Source organism: Alexandromys fortis, unplaced genomic scaffold (assembly GCF_014885135.2).
Source record: "Alexandromys fortis isolate MF-2015 unplaced genomic scaffold, M_Fortis_MF-2015_v1.1 scaffold_14, whole genome shotgun sequence".
Lineage (NCBI taxonomy): Eukaryota > Metazoa > Chordata > Mammalia > Rodentia > Cricetidae > Alexandromys > Alexandromys fortis.
The window spans coordinates 19,479,320-19,504,764 of NW_026067910.1; the positions used below are offsets into that span (position 1 = coordinate 19,479,320).

General features: G+C 51.2%; 1 protein-coding gene across 1 annotated transcript in view; it reads right to left on the bottom strand.

Moving 5' to 3' along the window:
• The window catches only part of Zcchc24 (zinc finger CCHC-type containing 24), a 51,208-nt gene extending 26,968 nt beyond the window's left edge, over positions 1 to 24,240 (bottom strand). The window contains exons 1-2 of the mRNA XM_050138040.1: positions 23,728 to 24,240; positions 11,867 to 12,067 (exon numbers count right to left, since the gene is read on the bottom strand). Coding sequence (XP_049993997.1) covers positions 11,867 to 12,067; positions 23,728 to 23,973 — 447 coding nt within the window. The 5' untranslated portion in view covers positions 23,974 to 24,240. The remainder of the gene's footprint in view (positions 1 to 11,866; positions 12,068 to 23,727) is intronic.
• Between the last annotated feature and the right edge of the window lie 1,205 nt (positions 24,241 to 25,445).

The window sequence follows — 25,445 nt, forward strand, 5'->3', positions numbered from 1 at the left end:
CTAGCCTCTCCCTCTAGCCTCCTTCTCGGAGCTCTCTAGTTCCAGGGTTTCTGTTGCCTCCCTAGAGGAACCTCTGCCTTGGAGTGCTTCTAGAGTCCTAGGTACCAAGAAGGCCAGAACAGAGTGAGACACACAGGTCTTCTAGGCTTCACGACAGTCTTTGGCCCCACGCATGTGCAATGACTACCAAACGGCTTCTTCCAGGAGGGTCATCAGGGTTCTTAAGGCCAATGCTCACTCCTAAGAAGCCTGTAATAGAGAGACACTCTGGGGATAGCAGTTAAGACCCAGGAATTCTGCGGTGACAGCCTGGGCCCAGCTGGAACCTTGATAAATGGTGTGATCGCTCTTGTCTAGAGCTCCAAGTATGTGAGGTACACACACCCCAGGAAAGCTTCGAATGCAGATCAACTTAAAATCATTAATTTCCCTGCATTATGAGGACGTGTGAGGGTGTGTGTTTTGGTAACTCAGTTTCGTGAATGGTCTTCAGCATGGCCTTTGTCCATGACAATGCTGTGTCCTAACGGTAAAAGACAGGCATACCTGGACAGTCTCAGAGTGGGAGGCTGGACAGAGACCTCTGCTGCCCTCTCCCTGGCCTGTGCAGGACTTCACACAGCAAGCCCACCATTTTAAGGGTTGGAAGCCCTCCATGTCCTCAACGGTGTGTTCCTGACTGATTGATTAGGTCATGTCAGCAGTCTCATCCAAACAGTTCCGCTGCTCTATTGGCCCTTTGCCCTGTCTGGTGTCCATGGAGACTGCCTGGGTACAAATGCCTTTGATTTGCTCAGAGGAAGCCCCATCCTCCCACACCGAGCTGAGGGTGCTCCCCCCACCTTGCCCTGTCCCAGATCTGGTGGCCTTGTTGACTCCCAAGCCAATCAGGGTAGCACAAGTACTTTCAGTGCCTTTGCCCATCCTTCCTCCCACCCACCCCCATCCCCAGTCTAACACCCTCTGGATCAAAAGCAGACTGGCATGTGAGTTTCCTGTAACTAGATGGGAATTCCTAGGCAAGGCCCCTATCAAGCTGTAGAAGGAAGGCCCACTATACAGACTCCAGGACAAGCAAAGTAGGGGTCACTGTACAGTAAGACAGGAACTCCTGAACTCCAGTGTGGCCAGGAATGATCCAGAAAACTTAAGACCACATGGACTTTGCTGCTGCAGGAAACTGAACCTGCGTCTTTACACATGCCAGGTGGAGCTCTACCACTGAGTCGCACCCTCAGCCTGAGCTTGCACTTCTAAGCCTCTGCTGAAGTAGTGGCGGCTTCAAGTACAGCACTTCCTTGAACAGTCCCAAGATAGACACAAGTCATGTGAGAAGCATAGGACAAGAGCCTGGCACTGGGGACCCTCCATAGTCCCAGCATTCAGCAGGGACAGCAGGAGCAAACAGGGGAGGCTGACTGGAGAAGGGGGCCCAGTCCAAGGATACCGCTGTGGTTTGGATATGGTTTGAATGTCCCCCAATGGTCCTGCCCTGGGAGTTCAGTCCCAAAGGCTGAGGCAGTAGGAGGCGGTACAAGCCAGGAAGAAGTCCCTAGCTCACTAGGATATACCTTAGTAAGGCACCACAAGGGTTTTCATGTGATTCCTTGGTCGTTACCCACTCAGAGTGCTTATAAAAGTGGAAGCCAGCCCTTGCCTCTCTCCCCTGTTCTGCATTGAATCACTCACATGCTCTCATGTGTATTCCCACCACCTGCCACGCAGCTATGCAGCCATGCAGCCATGCAGCCATACAGCCACGCAGCCACGCAGCCAAGGGGTGTTCCCAGCCTGAGTTCGAGCTAAACCATTTGGTGGAAGCTCCAGCATCTATTTATAAACCCCTTTAGGAAGTCAGCTTGGGTCAGGCACTTTATGACAATGACAACATGCTGACTGACAACGACGCTCTTGCTCTGTTCCCCAGGCCTTGCAAGCTGCTCGAGGCTCCGGGTAAGTCCTCCTTTCAGGCTCTGCCCTAAACCCTGTCCCTCAGGATCTAGGAGATGAAGCACTGATCATGGAGACATGGAGCCACTGGGGGCTCCTTGCAGCGTGTGATGCTTAAACAGAGAAGCACGGGCTGAGGATGTGAAACTGGCTCCACAGCTCCTTCCTGTCACATGTCCCGCACCGCAACCCCTCCCCCTTCACTCTCAGTGCCACCTCTGCAGCTGCCCCCTCGTGTCTGTGCTGGGTAGGGTGAGACCTAGCAAACCCAACCTTCCACTGGAGCCAGTAGGAGCCGAGCCGAGAGCCAGCTCCCATCAGCCCTCTTCCAGGAACACCACTCTGGGTAGAACAGATCCCTTGAGCCTCATCCAGGAATCTCTCCCAGCATGGTCCCAAGTACTTGGAACTATCCCCTGTTCCTCTCAGGCCCCTGAGGAAATACAGCTTTGTCACCTGGCCCCATGCAGCCCATCCCAGCCCATCTGTGGGTAGAGGATGGGAGGGGGAAGCCCAGAGTCCTCTGGGGACCCCACAGCTCTGGGGCACACTCCAGACTTTGGGACACAGTTTGACAGAGCTGACTTGCAGCCTAAAAATAATGACAGCCACTAAGAGACTTAATGTAAGTGCCCAGAGAATGCAGGAGGTGCTTCAGGTAACAACAGCCTCCTAGCATGCTCTGAGGTCAGTCTTTTCAGTATCCTTCCTAGAAATAAGAGGAAACAAGCCCTGGAAAGACTGGTTCATTTTCCAGAGCTTACAGTTGGGAAGAGGCCACACTAGGGTAGTGTAAAGCAGCAGGGGTCTCAGAAGGGAAGGAGCGAAGGCTGGGACACAACCTGAGTCCTGGCACCTTCTAACACCAGGGCCCATGAAACTCTAAGCCAAGCAGCAGTCACAGCCCCCAGCAATGTTCCTGAACATTTTTGGACACTCATAGTATTCCAGGTACTGTGCCAGGAGCTAGAACATCACAGCCCAGGTCCCCACAGGAAGCTGTCCCAGGCTCCAGAGGAGTCATTCCTACCTGCCCCAGCCCAGGATTCCTCAGGGAAATACAAAATGATGCTGCTAGCCCCTCTCCTCCCCTTTCCCCCCCCATCCTCCTCCTTCCTTTCCTGCTTCTGGCTCCCATCCTTCCTTCCGCAGATCTTTCTATAAAGTCATCCTAGCTCAGGTTCTGTAGATAAGCCCTCAGATAAGCCCTCAGTTTCCCTACCAGCTCACTGGTGGTCCTCTCTGTGTTTTGTTACTATAATAAAATACCCGAAGCTCACACTTCATGAAGAAAATGGGTTTATTGATCCCACCATTTTGGCTAACAGTCCAAACATCAAGTCCTTTGACGCTCCCATGGGAAGGGATAACAACACTAGAAAGACCAAGCGGTCACCTGGCAAAGGGAGAAGGCTACTCTCTCATAATAAGCCCTTCCCAAGACATGACCAGAGTCCTGCAAGAGTCACTTCCTTTCCTTCCAAAGACTTAACCCCCTCCCACCCCGCCCGCCTCTTAGAGCCCAGCCACCTCTCCACCTTCATCCACCAACACTATGGGAGACAAGCTCCCTACACATGAGCCCTTGAGAGGCACACTCAAACCAAGTCCAAGTCACAGCAGTTGTAGACTGACCAGAGTTAAGTTTTAAACCGTTCAGCCTGAGAACTTTCCCTCTTATTGGAGGTGCTCACAAGTAGAGGGAAGGGCTAGGCTCGATGAGTGGCTAACCTCTTCCAGCTCTCCATGCCACTTGGAAGCTCTAAGAAACTTCCAGTTCCTGACCTAAGTTCTGCAAGGGAAACTCCACAGATCCAGTCCCTCTCTGTCTGTCCTCTGGGCAGTTCCACCCACTCCGACCTCAGGGAATACCCAAACCTGCTGCCAGGTCAGGACTGGAATGAGGGGTTGATCACTCAAGCCTGGGTCAGACATGGCTGGTCACCCCTGCTTATTGCCTTTGAACATCCAAACCCTCAGGGACTGGCTCCTCGAGCCTGTGGTGAGGGGCAAGGCTGCCGCTCAAGGGCAGTGGAGGCAGGATAGGCAGAAGGGCCAACGCCCCTCCCCTAGTAAGACCCTGAAACTATTTACACCCTTAGGTTTCAGCTGTACTGGGATCTGAGCCTCTCTCTGCTCTATTTTTCTTTTTCTTTTGCAATCTCCAAGAAACCCGAGCTGCCAGCAGGGAAGGGGGTGATGGTTCTGCTCCGTCTGACATCTGGATCACATTAGCAGCCAGGCGTGCTGACTCAGGACCGTGCTCCCCTGGGCTCCAGCCCTTAGCCGGACAAGGAGGCACAGGTGACAACCCCCTGGACCTCCCTCAAGACAGGGACCACAACTCATCAAGAAGGTCTTGGGAGGAGGGGAGGCTACAGGCTGGGAGAATTTCTGCATCTAGGTTAGGGCTTGCAGGGTGGCTGCCAGGCTTGGCATGGCTGGGAAGAGGGAGATCTTAGAGAAAGGACACTGGGTCCTGAGTTCCTAACACAACCTCCAAGTCAACAGAAAGGCAAGGCCAAATTGCAGCTGTGAAGTGGCTCAGACAGGTTAGGCAACTTATCCAGTGTTGCACACACTGTAGAGCAACATACAGAACGATGGCTTTAACTTGGCCTTTCAGCTCATAAATGCAGGGCTCCTTTCTTTTTCCTAATGGAATCCGTTACTAACATCAGAATCCTTACTGATGGCATGCAGACCCCGTGTTGGTCCCTGTAATCCGCAAGACCATCTAATTGGAAGAGGTCACCAGCCCCTCTTAGGTTAACTGATGAGTTTCATGCGTACAGGTACTTGTTCTTTGGTGTGGCCCTTCCTTTACAAATTACTAAAAATTATATTTTCTAACTGTGTTAGTGTAGACACCCAGAATAGACTCTAATTACATATTTATTGTTGTTATTATATTTATTTCCTTTCATGGTCTTAAAACACGTAAGAACCACTTCTATGGTTCCGTGGTAGCCAGGAGGGATCCCTTGGCTCTTCTTCAAGTGCAATGCTTCCTGATCCCCACTATGCTGCAATGTACCCAGCCTCTGAGCCCCAATTGAGCCCCTTCTTCCTCACTGACTGTGGTGTTCCAGGCTGCCTCACCTTCCACTTCTGCTCCCCCTGCCTTTTCTCTGGTCTCATCACCTTCTACTCACAAGCTGTCTTTGGTAGCAGCCAGGCCTCCTCTCTTCCAGGTCCAACCTGCCCCAGAATGATCTTTCAGAATGTTAATATGAGCCTGTTACCCAAACCCAGATGGCTTCCCTGCCCGCAACACTAAGCCCAGGGTTACAGCCTGGCATGTAGGCCCTCACCACCTGCTCTGACCACACCTCCTGCCTCTCCTCTGGGAGTGCCAGCTGTGAACAAGGGCATGCAATGTCTAGAGAGGCCTGGGATGTCTTCCCTCTCTGGTCTAGCTCCTCGCCTCTGAAACCTCCCACAGTGTCGCAGGCAGACTGGGACAGACTTTAGCCACACCGCCATGGCTGTGTCTATCCCAGAAGCGTGCCTGCACCCAACAGGCACGTAGAAAAGTTGCATTCCTAGTCCCTACTACGAATACACAGGCCGAGCTAGAAGGACTGGAGGCTCAGATCCTCAGGGTCCTGCCCCATTAGGCTGCAGATGTCAACGCCAGGCACCCAGATGACCCTGCAGGCCGTTAACAGGTACCACCTAGGCGTCCCCTGCAGACAATAGGTGTCTACTGCCACCAGAGCTACCCTGACCTCTCTGCTTTACCAGGCAGCAGACCCCTTGAGGCTGACCCCATGGTGAGTTATGGCGGGTGGGCAGGTGTGGCAGCTTAGCCTCTCCTTCCAGCAGTCCCTCTCTTTTAAAGAGCTCGGATCTCGCCAGGTGCAATGACACCAACCTTTAATTCCAGAACTCAGAAGGCAGAGGCAAGCGGATCTCTTGAGTTCGAGGCCAGAATGGTCTACAGAGTGAGTTCCAGGACAGCCAGGGCTACACAAACAAACAAAAACCAAAACCTCTGATCTTACAAACAATGGATATAGGGCATAAACAAACAAACAAAAAAAGTCTGGACCCTAGACTCAGGGGACCCGAGTTCCAAGTTTACACAGTCACCAGCTGTGTGACCAGCGGCAAGTTACTTAACTTCCCTGGGCCCTGGTGTTTTGAATGGAAACTGAGAAGTGCTATTGCCCCTACAGAGAAGGTGAGAGACTTAGGGATTATTGGATGGTGACTTTGTTTATTTACTATTTACCTTCAGGCTTCAAAACAGTCACATCACTGCACACACCCAAAGTCAGGGACTACAGGGCTGTTCGTTTGTTTTTCCAAAAAGAAAAAAAAAAAAAAAAAAGAAACAAAAGTGGCAACACTCCGGGCTCCTAAGTTTTCCTGGACATCTACTAGAGACGGGCCCTGGCACTGCCTCGCCCACAAGGTGATGTTCCTTGAGGAAGTGATCTCTATCACTTCTACCTCTGCACTGGGGACTCCAGGCTTCTTATAGTACTCAGTACCCTTCACAGTGCCCCCCCGAGTCATATGAACAGAGCCTTGGAGACTGCTATGCTGTTCTTTTTACTGTTTCCTCTTCTTTGTTTGTTTGTTTGATTGTTTGTTTGCTTGCTTTTCTGAGACAGGGTTCTTCTTTCCTCTATGTAATAGCCCTGGCTGTCCTGGAAGTCAATTTGTAGACCAGGCTGGCCTTGAACTCACAGAGATCTGCCTGCCTTTGCCTCCCAAGTGCTGGGATTAAAGGTCTGCACTATCACTGCCCGCTATGCGTCCTGTGTAAAGTGAGGTTTCACACAACCAAAGCTGTCCTTGAACTTGATATGTAGCAGAGGAGGGTGACGGGGAACTTCTGATCCTCGTGTCTCCCCCCTTCTGAGTGGCTTAGATTACAGAAGTGGGACACTAGCCCTGGCCTATGAAATGCTGGAGATTGAACTCAGGGCTTTGTGTAGCTTAGGCAAGCGTTCTACCAACTGTGCTCATCCCCAGCTCCTCTAAAAGAATCAAGCCACATGCTACCAGACCAGAGCCGCTGACAGTGAAAATGTTAACTGTGTTCTCCTTGCTGCCTCTGTGAAATGCCAGGGCTCATGGACAACTCTGGGACCTGGCAAGGTCTATTCTACCCCAGTTAAACTATGGAGAATTCTAAACACATCTGGATCCTTTAGAAATACTTCTATAGAACAAAAGATAAAAGAACAGAAAGAATATTGGAAGAAACAATAGCCTAAAAGTCCCCAAATCTAATGACAGCCGTATCAATGCAACCAAGCAGCTCAACAGACTCTGTGTAGGGTGAACACAGAAACAGATCTGGCACAGGTGAACACCTCAAGGCCCAAACCAGCAGCTCACAGAGCTGTGGAGGAGTGGTATTTCTGTGTGTGGTGCTGGTGAATTGAGATTCATAATGTAAACCACATCCAACAAGTAGATCACTACAGAATAGCATTAAAATCATTATAGAAATCAAAATGCTACACTAAAAAATGAACACAAAGGACAGAAATAAGAATGAAATAGAGGAATAAAAAGATAAGTAATGTATAGAATAAAAACTCATGGCAGAAGTAAATCAAACTAATACCAATAATACTAAAGGTGAATGGATTAAAGAATCCAATCAAAATGCAGAGATTTTGTTTTTCAGATCAAACAAGGAAAATTTAAAATCCAATTAATTATATGTTATCTCCAGGGGACTCACTTCAGATTCAAATACCTGAATAGGGGAAGGGGAGCAAAAAAAAAATACCTGAATAGATGAAAAACAATCACTAGAAAGCCAGGTATACCACTGTCAGAAAAAAAAAAAGACTTCATGGATTTTTGTTTTGGTTTTATTTTCTTGTAGTGCTAGAGACTGAATCTAAGACCTTGCATGTATGTATTTGACAAGTGCTCTATCACTGAGCTATATATCTCTAGCCCTAATACAGACTTTAAAACAAAAATGAATGTTACTAGAGGGGAAAGCCCTGTATTTTATAATGGTAAAAGGATCAGTTGAGCAGAAAGCTCTAACCATTAGAAAGATAGTGCACACCTAATAAGAGAACGCCAAAACACATGAAGAAAGACAGACAACGGAAGACAAAGGAGTAATTCAGTAATAACAGTTGGAGACACTGGTATCTGCACCTAATGGATAGAGAACTGGGCAGAACATCAACAAAGCAACAGGAGACATAAACAGCACTGTAAGCCAGCATGCCTAGCAGACACCCCCACAACACCCCGCCCAACCTTCTCACAGGACAGTCTCCCAGCCAGCCACATGCTGAGCTCCAGAACAACCACAATGCATTTGGAAGGAATGGAACAATACAGGCATGTCCTCTGACCACAGTGGAATAAATTCTGAAATCATCAAAAGCTATTTGGAAAACGCACAAATATGTGACTATTAAACAACACGCTGCTAAACAACCAGTGGGTTCAAAAGGAAGACTCAAGAAAATGCTAGGTGGCATATAAAAGACATGGCATACCCAACATGGGACGTGGCTCACAGACTATAAACATTTACAATAATGAAAAAGGATGTGCGGGCCTCGGGAGCTAATCCAGCTATCCAAGTGCTTGCCATACAAGAATGAAGACCTGTGTTTAGATCCTTAGAACCCACGTAAAAGTCTGGTGTGGCTGTGTATGTCTATAGTCTCTGCACCGAGGAGGAAGAGATAGGAAGACTCCTGGAGCTTGTTGACCAGCCAATCAAGCTGAACTGGTTAACTACAGAGAGAGACTTGGCTTAAAAAGTAGTTGGAGAAGTGATTGAGAAAGACACCAGTTGCCAGCTTTTGGCATTACATAGGAGTTCACACATACATGCACATACCACACACACACACACACACACAAGGATGTGATGGCCAAATTCCAGCATTTGGAAAGTGGAAGAAGGAGGATCAAGAGTTCATGACCAGCTGGTGCTATCTAGCAATTTTGGGACCAGCCTGAGCTATGTAAGATCCTGTCTCCATGTCAAACAAGAACAAAAGAAAAAAATGAAGATATGGCTAAGTTTGGTGATTTATACATAGGGTGTCTGAGGCACAATGATCACAAGTCTGAGACCAACCTGGACTAGAGAGAATATCTCATAGCAAAAACAAAGGATAGCAATGAAAAGGTGTCGAGTCAATAAACCAACCTTTGCCTCCACACCAAGAAACAAGAATAAAGATGAACTAAGCAACTTCCCAGAAGGGAACAATAAAGTTCAGAGTAGAAAGCCAGAATCAAGGATTTTCGGGGGTAATATAAGCCCACACTCACAGCAGCTCTATCCACGGCAGGGGTGGAATCAGGCAGATCCACTGAGGACCAAGAAGGCATATTGCTTGGGTGGGATACCACTCAGTCTTTTTGTTTTTCCTTGATTTTTCAAGACAAGGTTACTTTGTGTAATGGTCTGGCTATCCTGTAACTGGCTCTGTAGAACAAGTTGGTCTTGAACTCACAGATATATTCCTGCCTCTGCCTCCTAAATGCTGAGATTAAAGGTGTGCACCACCACCACCTGGCTACCACTCCGTATTAAATAGAAATTATGACCCATGATAAAATATTGATGAGCCATGGTGATCTTCCTGTCTCGCTCCCCAGTACAAGGGGTTGGATCACCACATCTCAATTACATAGTACATATTTTGATCTGTTGTATATAACATTTCATTAGAATCATGAGTTTATAAAAAGTTCAGTCACTCCTTTCCTCTCTTCCGGAAGACTTATGCTAAACACCTGATAACATAAGAATCTCACATGGTTCAGGAGTCAGATGGTAAGGGTATGTATACAGGGAGGAATGTGGCCCAGCAGCGGGGTGTGGTCACTGGAGGGTGGATACCATCTAACTAAATTCCAGCCTACCAAATCCCCTCCATCTAGCACCCAGCTCGGGGAGGGGGCTCTCTTCATGGTGGTGTCCAAGTGAATAGAGTAATGCCTGACAGCCTGTACCAAACATTTCCACTGTGCCAGGCCCTGCCCGGTACGTCCCCTGCCTTGTGCGATGGCACTCATGTGCTAGTTAGGGTTCTCCTTTGTCTTATCCCAGCTCTGCCTCCACCATCGAACCAGACGGGGCATAGATTCCCTAGGCCTCCTGGAGTCCCTAATACAATCAGGTTTAGGACAGACTAGGATAGCACAGTCAGCCAATTCTAAGCTTATCTAGGCTGCATAGAGCACAGGCCTCGGGTAGGGATGGCCCAGGTACTCATGGCTGCACCAAGTATCAATTCTGTGTCTTCCTCAGCTCTACAGCTCTCAGAGACTCATCGGTCCCACTGTCCCTCCTCCTTCACCTACCCCACACTAAGAGAATGTTATCCGTGAGAAGGAAAGCCAACGTCAGCAGTGTGCTGAAAACCAAGGACCTCTCTAACCCGGTGTTCCGAAGACTCTCACCTGCTGGCGTTAAATCCTGGCTCCTCCACTGCCCAGCTCAACTTCTGCATGAGTCCCTTCCTTGCTCAAAGCACTCATTTCCGCCTCGTAGAAAGAGGCTCAATCGAGCCTTACAAACAGGCAGTCACCAGCAATACGTGACAGGTTGCCGGGGTACATCTGGCACAAGGTCTGTCTCCTCATTAATGTGAGTTGGTCTTGCTCGCCCATTTCCCAAGCTGCCCACGGTAGGGTGGTTCTTGAGGTGTCCTGAATGCCTTGCATGTGGGAGCTCTTAGTTGTGAAGGAGTTGCCAGTTAGTGGGCCATGGGCAGACTCTAAATCCTTATCTATCACCTAATCAGAGTTCTACCCAGAGAGTCCTGGGGGAGGAGCAGAGCTCAGCCTCCAGTGAAGTCGCAAGATCCCAAGGGCCTCTTGCTCATTGCTCCCACGGGAGGATGGGTTGTGGGATGTGTAGGACACAGTGGTGAGTTTCCATCACATAGGGCTCCAGGAGGGGAGGCAAGTGGACCTAGGGTGGGCCTGGGGTTCTGCTTTTCTACCTGGAACCATTAACAGTTGTGTTGGGGCTACACTTGAAGCCCCAGGGTCTGAAGCCTGGCACAGCCCTTTCTGAGAAGTGCCTGGGATACAATGAGTGGCAAGCCCATCCTGGCTCCCACCCAGTTCCACTCTGGATCCAGCATCTGGAGGATAATACTACATGGTTTTTCAGAGTTGATGGGATTTCATTTCCATTACATATATAAAACAAATCCAGCACCGCATTATAAAACAAAAAACAGAAAATGTGGAAAAAAATAGCAGGGGAAAAGGATCACTGATAAGCTCAAATTGTCCTGAAAAAGATGGCTTCTGTCTTTGCTCCCCAGGATCCTGTCTGTATCGGAGAGTCTGTCGTCCAGAGAGTGGAATCAGCTGCAGAAGCCTTGCAAAGCACAAGGGATAGAATGGGGCTGCCCCCGACACCCTCCAACTCCCAGTCCTGCACCCTGAGAGGGATGCCGAGTCTCTTGGTACCCAATGCCTTTTTTTTCCCCAGGCCTATCCTGAGGCACAACTAGGCTAGGACCCCTGATCGTTCCTTGTTCTAGGCAGAGGAGGCTGTGGTGGATCTGGAGGGGGTGCACATCTGGATTCCTGGCCAGGAGCCCACATTCCTTCCTGGTGAGTGTGAGCAGATGGGGCCTCCGGAGAGTTATGAAGAGATTGCAGGCTGCCTCCTGCCCCGCTATAATAGGACCCACCCTGCAGGAACATTTGTGGGACCCGGAGGGCCAGAACCTCACGTGGGGGCCTGGTTTGGGTCCAGAATCCCCCATGCAGATTGCTGAGCAAGCATCACGGACCCAAGTGGGGCCTGTGTCCCTCCACCCCAGAGAGCCTTACCTCACTTAACAGTGTCAGGGAAACAGAGGGCCAGGGGAATCCATGGTGCCCACAGACCCAGCCAGGAAGGAAGCATGGAGAAGCCAGCTGGGCAAAGCTACATTACCTGAGGGCAGTCCTTAATGTAGTGTCCTTTGTTGAAACACAGGTGGCACAGGTAGTTGGGCGGAGGCCTCTTGCTGGGCTTGCGGGCCTCAGACGTGAGCGTCAGGTCTGAGAAGTGCTCGGTGAGGGAGCTGAGGCCGTCGGCGATGTTGTTGAGAGAGCCATAGGGTGAAGCATTCCTGTACACACTGCTGCTCAGTGCCTGCGGGAACAGAGGCCATTCAGGGCTGAGGTGATGGAGGCTCCCACTCACCATCCCACGTCAGTTCACACAAAACCTTCCGTTAGCCCCAAAGCCCGAGTTCAAATCCTAACTCTAGTTGTGGGTTTGGCCTCAGGGGCCCTGCTCATACTGTGGGACCCATCTCAGGGTTCCATTAGGGCAAAGTGAGGTCACGAGGCTAAAGAACTTTGTCACATGTCTGGGCCTTAGGACTCCTGGGTACCATGGTGATGATGTTAGCAGCTGTGGCCATTGTTACAATCAGTTCCTGACACACTGTGCCAGAAGTGGAGGTTAATACTATCAACTGGACAGGATCGAGAAGCACTTGGGAGATAAATCTCTCAGCATGTCTGTGAGAGAGTTTCCAGACTGGGTGAAGCAATTTCAGAAGACCCACCCTAAGCGTGGGAGGCACCGTTCCCTGGGCTGGGGTCCTGGACTCAATAAAAAGACAAATCAGGTTTGCAGCAATGTGACTGTCAACCTCAGGCTCCTGAAGGCACGACTTCCCTGTCATGATGGACAGTACCCTCTGATGTGTGCTAAAGCAACCCTTCCTTCCTTAAGCTGCTTTTGCTGGTATTTTAACACAGAAACCAGAAGAGTGACTAATACAGGCGGCATTGTGGGAAGCCACTTGTCAGGTATGGAGGGACTTCAGACACATCTCTGTCGACTCTATTTCCCGTCTCATAAGGAGTCTGCAGTGTGGCTACCATGTTCAGAACTGAAGGCCAATGCGCAGAGGAGCTCTGCCAGCCTGAGCCACCTCCACATGACAGGAACCAGACACCCCGTAGAGCTCCCAAGCATACAAGACTCGGGCCCTCTTGGTGTACACAGCCTCTATTTATAGGCCTCACAGGCTCCAGGAGGCACGGCACACAGGAATTCAGTGAAGGTGGGGCTGGCAAGGAATGGCGAAGGGCTACCCTTTCCTAGTGAAGGCCAGAAAGCAGCAGCTTCCCCAGGAAAGTCAATAGGGAATCTGGGCACACCGGTTGGAGTCCTCTGAGCCCACTACAGATGTCCTATATGGCAGGAATGAGCTCTGGCCTTTGGCTGATGTGAAGATGAAGCCTTGTTTTCAGGAGTTTTTAGGCTGATAGAGAAACAAGGTCCCTGAAACCAAGAACTTAGACTCCTTTACAAAGCAGGTGTGTGTGTTGGGGGAGGGGGAGACAGGCAGAGGCCTAGAACTGTTTCCTCTGTATGGGAAGGGGAGATATGAAAATTGACAGCAGTCTAGGGGATGGGGTACACCCTGCCTAACCCCAAAAAGAATAGCTTCAAATCTCATGTTTCCATTTTCAGAAGCTGATCACTCAGCTCCTAGAGGACCCAGCCCTCATCTTCCAGGTAAGACAGTACCTCAGACACTTGCTAGGTGACCCCGAACGGGGCCTTTCCTTCTCCGGGCCTTTATTCTCTTCTACCTTATTTTGGCCAGAGTCTGGCCCCAGAAGAACACAAAGACATCATACCTAGAGCTGCCCAAGGCTAGCACACTGCTTTTCTGCAGCAAGAGAACCACATGGATCCTGATGACCGTCTACTTAGCCACTTGGCTCACCACTCCATGCTGGAGTAGACAGAGCAGTCCAGCACCAGCCAGCATGTGGTCTGGGCCAACTCTGTAGCTCTCGGGTGAGCCCAGAAGGGAGTGGATCCTTGAGAGGCAACGGCTTCAATCCTGGAGGCAGCCTACAGGGTCACTTTCTGAAGTACAGCGGGACAGCGCTGGTGGAAATCAGACAAGGTGGCCATGGTGGCAGGCCAGACCCTAAGAACTGTGCACTTATGGAGATAGCTGGTTCTCATCACAACCTTGTGAGTCACTACCCCACACTCCACAGATGAAATGAGGATTCCAAACTTGTATTGAATGACCTGGAAACTAGTAACAAAAACAGTTTTTTTTGGGCTCCACCTCAAAGTCATCACAGCAGTGGCTTGGAACCAAGGGCATATTTTGGTGTGTGATCAAATTTCCACAACGAGTTACCAGTTTGATGATTTTAAAGCATACAGTTCTGTGGCCCTTAAACATATTTTCACTAATATACAACCACCACCACCGCCGCCACCACCACCACCACCACCGCCGCCGCCACCACCACCACCACCGCCACCGCCACCACCACCACCACCACTACCACGTCACCTCCAGATTCCTCTATCTCTCCCAAGCCAAAACTCTGAATCTATCGGATGACAATTCCTGACCTCCTTCCAAATATGCTTTGCCCAGCCCCCCTGGAAAATCTGGCAGCAGTAGTCACTTCATGGGTTTCAGAGCACAAACTCCTAGGACACTATCTTGACTGGGAGACCTGTCTGGTACCAGAACGGTACGGGCTCTATCTTCCCAAAGCGGCCTGAGTTGGGGCAGCATAGCCCCAGCCTCTTGGAGAAAAGTTCATCCAAACAAGAAATTTGAAGCTCCAAACCCTGTGACTCACATTCACGGCTGGGAAATGCAATTTCACAAAATAACAACCCTCTTCCCTTCCCCCTTTCCTTTCTTTCATTTTTGCTGGATAGGATTTAAACAAGTCCACAGCCTTCAAGACTGTGTTAGGAGGAAGGGGAAGTCTGGTGGATGCCAAAAGTACACTAATTACACCCTAAATAGTCCTCTCCCCAGGCTTGTGGCCACACTCCTAGCCTCACAACAGTCATCAGGCATCCCCAAACAGTCAAAGGCCTCTGAGAAAGCCACCCCCTTCTCTTGCAGCTCAATAGTCCCACATGCCACCAAGGGTCATAGATATGCCTTCTCTATTAGCTCCATGGACAGAACAAGGCTAGAATCCCCCTCCTAGAATCCTGGCCTTCACTGTCCCCTAATCTGTCTACTTAACTGCCACAGTCTTCTTCTCCAAGCCCCATCCCAAGAAAAACACCACTCAGAACTAAGAATTCTGAGAATAGTCAGTTGATTCAATCACATTCCCGTGTTATTAGTAGAGAAACCGAGGTTCTGAGGGCTGCAGGGACTAGACCCAGTTGGAACTAAGAGTACAACTTGCCTGATCAGGGCAGGCTTGGCATGTCAGAAAGCCATTTCCTCTGCAAAGCCCTATTTGAGCTCTGGCCACAAAGGTGAAAGGCAAGTCTCAGATGTTTTTCTGGCCTGCAGGGACTGGGCAGAGCATAGGGTTGGGCCTGCCCTCTTGGAACAGAAGGGGTGGGGGCAAACTTGACGGTTCCTGCAGGTGCACCGTTGCTGTATTCAGCCACTCAGATTCTGAAAAGTACCCAGGGCCCAGCATGTAAAAAGTGGTCATCCAGTCACCCACACTGCAGGGCCAGCAAGCAGAGCACATATGCAGGAGTTCCCCAGGCCCTGCTGTATGTAATGCATGTAAGCTCTGGACTGCATCACCATCCTGGGTCAGTGACTGCGGAAGCTGGCAGGAAGCATGGGATCCTTTCACCATATGTGGGGAGACTTGGCATCAGACTCACAGTCATAGCTGGAACCTTCTCCAAGGTTCTTGTTGGGCTGATAGGGAAAAGTAGATGAGAAGACACTGGTTTGCTCTGACCGCTGGTTGTTCTGCTATAAGCTACAGAATCTCCTTTTTCTAGTTCCCTTGACTGCTAAGACACTGTTTATCTGAGCACTGGTGTTATTTTTGCAGAGCTGGAAACTGAGAGTCAAAGAGACTTAGTAACTTGTCCAAGGCAACACAGGCAAAATGCGCTGGCCAGTTACATGTCACCCCCACACAGCCTCCAAGGCCTGTGTGGCCTATAAAAAGGTAGCCAGAGGATGATGTCAGATGTGACATTGTACCTAAAGCCCCTCAGTGCTGAGCTGCTTCTTTGCACTCTGTGAGGGGGCTGGGCTCTGGAGAAGGTAGCTCTGCCGTGGAATGTTGAGGACAGAGGCAGAGTCCCAGGGCTGTGTCTCTCTCCCCCCAGAGAAGCCTGCCCAGTTGGACTCTTCTGCAGAACTATCAGAGGGTACCACGGGCAAGGAAGAAACTGGCAGGCACTGCAAAGTAGGCAGATACTTTTGAGGGTGTCCCAGAGAGAGCAGAATACTGATCCATGGCGATGGGAGAACAGACAAAGGGGCAGGAGCAGCAGGGCAGCAAGTGGGAGGGAGACAACCTCAGCCGGGAACGATACAGCCATGGGCAAAGCCAGTGGTGAAAGCAACCTACGGCTGGGCTATGGGCAGGCTACCCCAGGGAGATCAGACAAACACAGGTGCTCTATGTCCTGCTCTCACCCAAGGCAGGCCCAGAGGAAGGAGCCTGAGTCTAGCCCCTAGTTCTATGGGGCTCCTCTCATCAGCCAGTCAACTAGCTTCTCATCTCCTCAAGCCACCAGTCCCCTGCCTCTGCACCCAAAGCCACCCAACCCTCACCTGTTGTGGAATCTTAATTGAACTATAAAGATGCATTGCATTTGTTTATGGTGCTTGTCTAAGGCACCTGATAGATCTAATAAAAATCTAAATGACCAATAGATAGGCGGGAGGTATAGATGGGACTTCTCAGCAGAGTAAGCAGAAGGAGGAATCTAGGCTCAACAGAGACAGAGGGAGAGAGGAAGGGCCAGGCAGACAGACATGGAGGAGTCAGGAAAGCAGAGCACATAGAATGAAAGAAAAGTTAAAAAGGAAAAAAAAAACTGAGGCAAAATGTATATGAATAGAAACAGGTTAAATTAAGTTAAGAGTTAGTGGGACAAGCTGAAGCTAAGGCTAAGCATTCATAGTAATAAGCTGTTGTGTCATTATTTGAGAGCTGGCTGGCAAAAAAATGCCAGCTACACTCACCTCTGCACCCAACACACACACACACACACACACACACACACACACACACTGCAATAAGAAACCATTTACACCACCAATGACAGTACCCCTTCTTCTGAGAGATCTGGACTTCTGTACCTAAGGCCTACCTGGAATGGTGCACCTATCCATCCTCTGCAGACAGGTGGGTACATGCTGGGTTAGGGTGTGGGAGACAGTGCACACGGTGAGAAGTGAGTCACAGAAAAATGAAGCACACCCTACCACACTCAGCTCTGCCCATGGTCTCGTTTCCAAGGCCAGGAACATATGAACGGACCAAGACAGATCATGACCCTTTGTCTGTATGGGCATTGCTCACCCTTCATATGTAAAATAGTTCTCCCTATACAGCTGGTGCTCAATAAAAGATCCAAGACTAAGGCCATGTCTAGTTTTTTTTTAGATGAAGTAGTGGGGAAAGAGAAATGGAGACCAGGGTTTGGAGGAGTAGACAGTGAATGCAGGTCAGAGCCTGGCAGACCTAGGGAAGAAGTTCTTTGACCCCTATCCTAGGGTCACCACTCACTTGATGGTACTCAAGGCTCCTTGCCCTCTGCCCAGCTAGCACACAAGCACTGGGGACCCTGTGCCTCACACTTGTGAAGCAAACTTGTCAAGCAAGAGCAGAAAGCATGAGTCTGAAAAAAATCAGTGATAGGGCAGGACTGTAGCATTAGCCAGTCCGGGATACAACTGAGGCTATACCCTCTATCGCAGAGGCCAGGACCTAGAACCCACTGTGACGTGTGAAGTCATGGGCAGATATGTGTGTCATATGTACTTGTGTCGTGTGTACTGAGCTCACACCAAGGACTCCAAATGCCTTAAGATTCTCATGACCGAAAAGGATCAGGGCCGTCTGCACATCAAAGCCACTAGTAGGGCATGGCTAGGGGCAGGGCTTCACCATCTCTCACGTCAGCTCATTGCAATTAATCTAGCTACCAATGAACACTCATTCCTTGAGACAACACAGGAGGCTGAGACCAGGGAGGCCATCCACTTCCTCACAGGGCTGAAGAGAGACCAGCTTTCAAGCCATCTGCCCTAACTCACTCAGCTAGTAGAATGAGCTGAGCAGCCAGTGTAGCCAAAGCACAGACTGAGCATCATGTTAACCTGAGAGAGGCAGGTTTCCTGCTCTCAAATCCAGCAACAGAGCTACAGACACAGCTATAATGCCAAGCCTGTTGCCTGCCCTAGAGCATCATACCTTGGCTGTCACAGCCCATGTTGTTGTAGCAGCTGGAAGCAGAGATGCTCCCTAAGGCAGCCACCACAGGCCTCTTAGGAGGGACATCCATTTGTGCCATAAAGAAACACCTTGGAATCTGTCCAATGGGACAGGACTGGAAATGATATCATAGGTATAATCAGGAGCAATATAATGGCTTGGACACACAAGACTGCTGGGTGCTTCCAGAAATTACAAGTTAACCAGTGTAGCCAAAGGAGGATTGAGCCACAGAAGCTATATTAACACACACACACACACGCCAGGGCTAAAGAACAGATCCAATGGCACATGCTTGATTCTGTCCCTAGCTCTCTGAACACAACTTCTTCCTCTGGACAACAGGTCTGCTGCCCCAGGCGGAGACATGGGAATGAAATAGGAAAACAGGGTTTTTCTCCCCTGTGTCTCCTAAACCAGGCCAATCAGAGTAGGAAGACATAGTTCCTACACAAGTGCCCATGACTCTTCTAAAGGGTCAACTTTTGGTAGAGTGCTTTTTGAGTATGCACAAAGCCCTGGATTTGATCACCAGCACTGCCTAAATTGGACATGATGGCATACCTTGTAATCCCAATACTTGTGGAGTGGAGGCAAAGAGATCAGGACTTCACGGTCATCCTTGGTTACATAACAAGTTCGAGGCCAGCCTGGTCTATTGGAGAACTTGTCTAGGAAGAAAGAAAGAAAGAAAGAAAGGAAGGAAGGAAGGAAGGAAGGAAGGAAGGAAGGAAGGAAGGAAATAAAAATCAATGCATCCAGATAAAAACGTCAGAGGTACTGCGGCTTGACAGGAAGTCTCAGGAAAGGTTTTGCCATGCACAGGGCCCGGAGGAAGATCCAGGTAGAAGCTGACCTGGAGAACAGCTTCAACACAGGTTACAGAGATAGCTCAAGGCTGGAATGCAAAATTGGTTTAGATCTATCACTACTGATGACTCGGGTCATCCAGGCCTCTGCTTTGCTCTCTATATAGGGAAAGTGATGAAGTTGGAGTTGGTGGCTCATACCTGTATGCCAATCACCCTGGGTTCAAGGCCAGCCTGGGCTAGGGTGAAGTCCTGTCTCAACAAACAAAGCAGGACTGCTTGCTGTTCACTAGTCCCCATCTATGCCACCTTGGGCTCTGTTGCCACTAATCATTTATGACAGAAGCCCCTACCCTCCCAACACTTGACCTGCATGTCCCAAGGCGTGGTCTCCCTCTGAGCCCAGACCTATACGGTTGCCTGTGCCAACCCCTTCCAAGTGGTGGCCTCCTTGCTTGAGTCACCCACCATTCGGCATCCCAGGGGAGGGGCCAGATATCTGGGGACTCTTCCCTACTCGTACCTCTCGGACATTCCTCCCAGGATGATGACTGCCTGCCTCCTAACTCAACCAGACCACAAAGACTGTGGGAGTCAAGTTCAGCCCCCTGCTGGGGAAGAGAGTGATTTTGCTCCCCATTTCCACACTGGGGAGCCTCTGGACACCTGCTGTAGGCACACATGGTATTTCAACCAAACTCCCAACAGCTGTCTAGGCTGGGAACTTTTGTTTGTTTATTCTATTCATTATGGATACAATATTCTGTCTGTGTGTATGTCTGCAGGCCGGAAGAGGGCACCAGACCTCATTACAGATGGTTGTGAACCACCATGTGGTTGCTGGGAATTGAACTGCTTTGGAAGAGCAGACAATGCTCTTAAACCACTGAGCCATCTCTCCAGCCCTTGTTTGTTTATTCTTAATGTCTACACTTATTTATCTGTTTGTGGGCACACACCATAGCATGCACATAGAGGTCAGAGGTCAATCTGCAGGAATTGGTTCCCTGGTCCTACCATGTGGGACCCTGGGATTAAACTCAAGAAGTCAGGCTGCTTGGTGGCAAGAGCCTTTAACCACCCATCCCTCTCACCAGCCCAACTTTGTTTTTTGAGACAGGGTTTTACTCTAGCCCAGGCTGGCCTTGAACTCATGGCAGTCTTCCTATACGAGGAATACAGATATGAGCCCCCCCCTCCTCCAACTAGAACCTTCCTTGTACAAGGCCCTATTTTTGTTCCCCCATTTGTTCTCATTGCTGTCTCTGTGAAGAAGGGCTGAAGACCCTTGATAGCACTAGCAAATCTGCAATGGGTGGGCCACAGTGCAGAGTGGGCTCTGCAGCACCGAGGAAAGTGACGTGAGGATTCGGGGGATCTTGCCACTTCATGCACGTAACCCAGAATAGCTTCCTGAAGTTTAGCGCTATGCAGCCCAGGAGGCTGTGGAACTGCACCTCTGACTCATTGGAACATCCCTGGACCTGGGGATGGTGGGAAGAACACTGGCAGGTATCCTGAGCCGAAACCATCCTCTGGTTGAAATAACTACAAGAAACGTTGAATTGAGGGACTGTTAAAACAGTTTGAACTGCAGACCTTCTCCGAGCCTTCACTGTGCTAGCGGGCGCTGTGTGAACTAAAGGGCAGTAAGTGTGCTGTGCTTTCCAAGCCTATTTGAGTTCTCATTTCCCCCGATGCCCACAAAGAAGGGGTGGTCATTCGACAGTGGGGCCAGACTTTCCAGCTACTTCTGTTCTCAGAGGAAACAGGGAAAGCTGTCCTAAGAATCTGAATTAGTTGACATGAGGCAGCCCCATTTCCCTGGTGAGGAGGAAGTGGGGTACTATGACTGCCCGGGACTGGCTCTGAGAATCCCTCCAACGGCCCAAGAGGTAATGCTTAACTCTACTTTTCCAGAAATGGAATTTGTGGCGACTACACTGCTGGGAATTTAAATTCCAAGCAGAACTTGGCAAGGAAGATCCGTGCAGTCCAACCCCCTCCTAAGCCCTGCCTCCTCCTGCAGCACCTGGACAGAGGGGCTCAGCCAAGGAGTCTCTCTCTGAAGGCACACAACTGTGACCACAGATGCCATTTCTGAAACCCAGGTTTACCAGGTCTCATTTCAGAACCCAGAAGTGTTTTAAGACACTACAGAGTGTCCGTGTCCACTTGAAAGTCACCTCCCGGAGCTTGTTCTGCGCTTGTATGTGAACCAGTCCACCTTCCTCTCTGCTCCCAGAGCCAGAGGGCTACTCAGGACCCTTGGCTTATCTTCAGCTCCCAGGACTGAGGTTCCAGGGGCACAATAGGCTTCTGTGCCCCTGTATCCTCACCTCCCCCAATGCCAGCTGCATTCATGGTGTTTTGCTATTGTGGTGGGAGCAGCCTAGGGGCGGTGCAGGAGGGGGTGGGCTCTTGGCACAAGGGCTGGTGCAGACGGGCTATGGTCAGCGGTCAGCATGCAAGTCACATCCGCAGGCACTGCCACCAGGCCTGCCAGGCCTCGAACAGAATGGCAATGCTGCTTGTGGATCCTGGGTCCCTTTCTAAGTGCCTTCTTGTGACATGAAACTTGCTGCCTTTGCACCTAGCCCCTTGGTGGTGGCATTGACTTGGGGGGGGGGGAGTCCTCACCTTCTCAGCCATATCAGATTACTAACTAAGCCCTGGACTCAGGAAAGGCCCATGCCCAAGCTGGAGTTTTGAGAGGGTTGAAGAGGTCAAAGATTGGGAGGTAAGAATGAGGGAGCCAGAACCCAAGAGAGCTTCCAAGGAAACCATAAGTCTTTAAGTGTGAAAAGTCCCTCTAATCTCCCCGGTTCAGGCTGTCTGCTGGCAGATATTCTCTTGTTTATATATGCCTCCAACCTTGAACATACCACCTGGGGTGACAGCAGAGATTAAATCTCCTCAACAGGAAAGCTGAGGCCCAGAGAGATGGGAGCTCCCTGGAGTCCGATCAAGAGACTTCCCCCACCCACTACGGCTCCAGCTCCTCCCACGCGAAGCCTCTTCTTGAGGGAAACGGAGGTAGGAGACAGGTCTCACGGAACCACAGCTAGGATCCTGGAGACAATCACTGAATGATGAGCAGCAGAGAGCGGAGACCCGGCGTGAGGAGCAAGGCAAAACCATCATGGGGACAGAGGGAGTCTAGTAAAGGCTTGTTGGGGCCCTGCTGGACCTCTGGGTCATGATCACCTTTTCCCTAGATAAAAGACCCTCCTTTGAGTGTGCACTTCCTACCCACTAGCCTGCCTTCTGTACTCCTACATTCCACGTCACTCCTTAGCCCCAGGGCCCCCATTCCCACCCTTGCATAGAAAAGCTTGGTGAGAAAATTAATAATGGAAAAGATCCATGTACTAAAGAAACTCCACAAACAGTTCCCCAAAGTCACTGGTCACCTGAAGCCAGCGCCTCAAAAGACAACAAATTGTCCTAAGAAAGGAAGATGCCAGCCAGGAACCATTGCACAGGACAGAAACCATGTGTTAGGGTTTATAAAGAGCCCTGGCATGCGAATGCTATTCCCCTGGCTCTCCTGACACCTGTCCAGCCTTGCCACCGCTCCCAGCCCTCCTGCACTACTTCTACCCCCACAGGGCAGCCTGGGAGGTGCTGGCCTTGCCATATGAACACATATCTGAGACCGGAAAGGGTGACCTTCTGGCTCCACAACTCAATCCCAACACACCTCAGAATACACAGGCCTTATTCCCAGACCACGGCTAGGTCAGAAGAAAAGTGAAAGTGACCCCTGCCACCATGTGTGTACCCCTCTATCTCCTGCACCTTAGCAGAGGGAAACCACAAGGGAGCAAAAGAAAGAGGTACAGAGGGTATCAGCAATTCCCAAACCGGAGTAAACGGGGGAGGGAGGGTCGTGGAAGATAGACTCTGGGGAAGGTTCTGGATAAGACCCCCACAAAAGAGGCTGGGAGGTCATGGCCACCTGTGTATTTGTCTAGCTGGAGACAGGCACTGGACAGTAGACTTTGTAACCAAATTCATTGAACAGGCAACCTTTGCAACACATTCAGGGTTTGGGGAGAAGGCACTCAGCAGCTGGAGTCCTCTCTCCCATCGCCACAGCGCCCCCCCCCCCAAGGATTTCCCTTTCATTTCCTTCCAGCCTGGGAAGGCAGGGGACAGAGCAGTCTGCTAGGTCAAGCCCTCAAAAACCACTTCCTATGTGGTTGGGGGAGGGCAAGCAGCTGCAGGATGGATCTAGGGGTTCCCGAGTAGTGGGAATAGGAGGAAAAGACCCTGGAAGGTTCACTGCTTTCCAGGGAGTCCTCCAGGCAAAGAACCATGGGGGGGGTCGGAGAATGCTTTTAGGCCCTTCCAGAGGAGTTCAGAGCAGGCTCTGCAACTGCCTAGGTCCCAGCTGCCTGCAGTCAGAAAAGTTAACAGCGCTGGAGAAGGAAAGTCTAGGAAGAGGTTCCCCACCCTAGCCGCACCCGGGCAGTCTGAAGAGAATCCGGAGACACCCCTAAGCCTGCTTACTAGGAGCAGAGCTCCGGGCTGGAAGAGGGGGCGGGAGGGCCCTGCCCAGGCCTGAGCTGCTCCGAGCGGTTCTGCCGGGAGGTGACGCGCTCCGGGCGCCCCAGGGACTTCGTGCCGCAAGTTTGGCAAAGCTGATCCAAGCCCAGCCAAGCCGAGCCGGGCAATGTGAGGCCAGCCCGGGCCAGGCCAAGGAGAGCAGAGCAGATAGGAGAAAGGGGTCTGGAGCAGTAGGCACGGGGTTGGCGCGCGCTGGGGCACCCACCTCTCCGCGCTGCAGCTGGAAGACGCTGTTAAGATAGCTGGAGTGCAAGGGAGAGCCCAGCTGCTCAGGGCGGCCTTTGCCGAAGGCCAGCTCCGGGGGCGCGGCGCCGGCGGGCGGCTCGGGCCGGAAGGCATCAAAGGCGCTAGCCTGGTGTGTGTCCTGAAGCGACAGGTAGACCCAGTTGAGTAGCTGGGCCGGCTGGTACACCGAGGCGGCGCTCGTGTCGATGGCAGACAGCAGGCTCATTTTGCCGTGGCGGTGCCGGCCCCTCCCCGGCCGCCCGCTCGCGCCCCCCTCCCGGCGGAGGGGCGGGCACCGGGGAGCCTGTGCCCACTGCCAGCCGCCCCGGCCCCGACGGCTATCGCTCAGAGCCCCGTGCCCCGCGCGTTGCCCGCAGCCGCTGCCGCTGCTGCCGCCGCCTCCCCGGACTGCAGCAGTGGGCGCGCGCGGGCGGAGGAAGGAGGCAGAGAAAGTTGGGCAGGAAACTTTTGGCCCCGCCCCGCCCGCTGCCTGTCCCACCCCGCCCGGGGATCCGCTATCTGCCTCTGCGTTGACCCCTCCAGAGACCGCTTCTAGGGTGGGGTCCTCCGAGACCCCGCCCCACCCCAACCCATCTGGCCCCCCATCCTCGCTGCCCCATTGGCTAAATATGGATATAGGGGAGGGGCAAGAAAGAAGGCGAGTCCGCACATGCAGCACCCTGCCGGCCCCCACACCAAGAGCGGCCCCTCCCGAGCCTCCTCCTGCCCCCTCCCCCGGGCAGCGCAGCTCCACACGGCCGAGCTCAGAACCGACTGGGCCCAAACACTCAGCCTGCTTCACTGTGTGCTGTATCCCAGACACTCTCCAGTTAATTCGTTTTTACATCTTTTTTCCTCCTTCCCTCTTCTTGCTGTTAGTCTGATTGTGTTTCTGTGACTTTCTCGGTGTTCTCCAATGCCTCTTTAAACGTGTCTAGTTTGAAGCTTCCTTCTGTCTCCCTCGCCTTCCTCAAATACACACACACACACACACACTCCTCTCGCTATCGCCATAGGGCCTTCCCCCTCCCCCTTAATTCCTTCCATCTGCAGAACCGCTTTGCTGACGACCTGCGCTGGGGGGGGGGGGGGCGGTTCCTACCCGAGGAAAGACTCCCCTTCTCTCCCGCCCCACCTCGTTCCCTGACACTACCTCCTCTGGACTTCTGTTTCTGCTTCAGGTCGGCCTAGGCTTTTCTCCTCTCCTGCTGCCTGGCTCCATCCTCAGCCCTCCCTAGTCTCTTGTAGGGGTTCCAGGACCCTAGCCTGACCTAGAAGATAACAGAAACCCACACTAACCCCTGGCTTCCCAGATCCTGATGCTTTAACCTCAGGGTCCCAGGATGGTGTGTGCTGCCCCGTATCCTGGGTCCTAACAACTATGTATGCCCAGTCTCTCAGTTCCCACGGAGAGGAACTGACTGCCCTATGGGGGTACTCAAGTCACCTGCATCTCCAGTTTGGCTCTGGAGCCATTCAGCCAGGAGTTAAAGTGACAGAAAAGGGACTTCTGAATAGCCACCTCACTTCTGCCAACCAGTCTGTGTTCTCTGTAAAATGGGAACGATCATATTCAAACTTGGTGTTTGTTGAGTGGAAGCTTGAATTTGGTAAGTAGAAGTTATTTCAGGAAAAGCCACTTTCCCCCCACTAACCTCCATGCCAGGGCAACTCAGTTCATCTATAGATGCTTGGGCC